Below are 1,434 nucleotides of genomic sequence, written 5' to 3' on the forward strand. Positions count from 1 at the left end.
TTCATACAGTCTCTATATGTCTCAACAGGAGTGATGGTTTAGGCCAGCTTGTTAGATGCATCTGCCCACTGGATGGGGCCCTCTGTTTTACCATGGACAGTGTTGGTGACCACAGCTGGGATTACGTGGCACACAAAACCCCCTTTCTTTAGGAAACCAGACTAGATGTTTCCAGATGAGGGTCACTAATGGTCAATGGTTTGAGCAGGACATCCCATTTTGGAGAGAGAAGGGATTGTACATGGCTGTTACAGATAAATACAGAGAAACTTTAGGGAAGGAGCTTTGGAAGAAGGTCTGAGGTTTAGTACAAGATAACAATGTAGAACACCCCCTTCCCTTGTACCTGCTGTGGGACCTACGTGACTGGACCTGTGGGGTGGAGGGTTGAGGATTGAAGGTCTGAGATTTAGTAGAAGGGAACAACATAGAACACCCCCTTCCCTTGTGCCGGTTGTGGGACCAAGGTGACTGGACCTGTGGGGTGGAGGGTTGAGGACCTGACTGAAGTGGTTGGTACTCAGAGGCCAAATGGCAGGGGTGATGGAGAGGTGCTGTGTTCTCTCTGGGGGACATTTGGGCAATAGTTTGTTAAATTCACGTCTCTGCCTGTAAGCTAGATGTTTGTCAAGAGAGAATAATTAATCCAGAAGCATGTGGCGCTCTGCCAGAAGGTCTTGTTTTAATTAAACCCAGATCTGATAAAGTCTCCTGAGAAACTGGTGTCTCTGATGAAATCATGACATGTACATCCATGATTTGAGGCTCCATGGTGGGGGTGCTCTGGGTGGGCCTCAGCCCCCATCAGACCTGTGCACACCCAGCTTGCAGGGGATGTTTTCTCCTCCTTTGCCTCTGAGGGCTCTGGTTTTTCTCAAAGGGGTTATGAATTCACTAAAAGACAGAACGTGAGTTGTCATCTTCTACTGTGCCTCTTCTGGTGGTGTTTGACCAACTCTGGGGCAAATGGGAGTCCCGTATCCAGGAGATCTGCAAGGTGTGCTTGAGCATTGAGGAGTCATCCATCTCTGCTTGTTTGGATGCAGGATTTTCCCTGCCTGTTTAAGTTGGTGGTGGAGCACACTGATACCTCCTGGAGTGAGCCAGAGGTGCTTCATGGGACTATAAATGTGGGATCTACCAATGTAGGACAGCCAGATTTTGGGAAAGGAAGAGATAGAGGTTGGGTGATTGTCTCCAGCCATGATGTCTTGGTCCTACCACCCAGATGCTGTGGAGGAGGTTCAGGTGTCCCTGGCCAGACCCTGCCCCATCTCACTCCCGTTCTACCTGTGTCCTCCCAGGACCGGTGGGGAAGGATGTTCTCCTCTGTGAAGCCTTACGAGAACCAGCGTTACGCCTCCCTGAAGAAGGAGTGTCAGAGGCGGAAGCAGCTCTTTGAGGACCCACTTTTCCCTGCCAATGACGACTCAC

General features: G+C 50.1%; 1 protein-coding gene across 3 annotated transcripts in view; it reads left to right on the forward strand.

The window, feature by feature from the left end:
* Positions 1–1,319: 1,319 nt before the first annotated feature.
* Positions 1,320–1,434, forward strand: part of CAPN5 (calpain 5) — a 41,416-nt gene continuing 41,301 nt past the window's right edge. For 2 of the 3 annotated variants that reach the window (XM_029086172.1, XM_010172852.1), the window contains exon 1: positions 1,320–1,432. In XM_029086172.1, coding sequence (XP_028942005.1) covers positions 1,320–1,432 — 113 coding nt within the window. The other variant, XM_029086171.1, reaches the window with a different exon arrangement.

The sequence above is a fragment of the Antrostomus carolinensis genome, unplaced genomic scaffold, assembly GCF_000700745.2.
Source record: "Antrostomus carolinensis isolate BGI_N321 unplaced genomic scaffold, ASM70074v2 scaffold23737, whole genome shotgun sequence".
Lineage (NCBI taxonomy): Eukaryota > Metazoa > Chordata > Aves > Caprimulgiformes > Caprimulgidae > Antrostomus > Antrostomus carolinensis.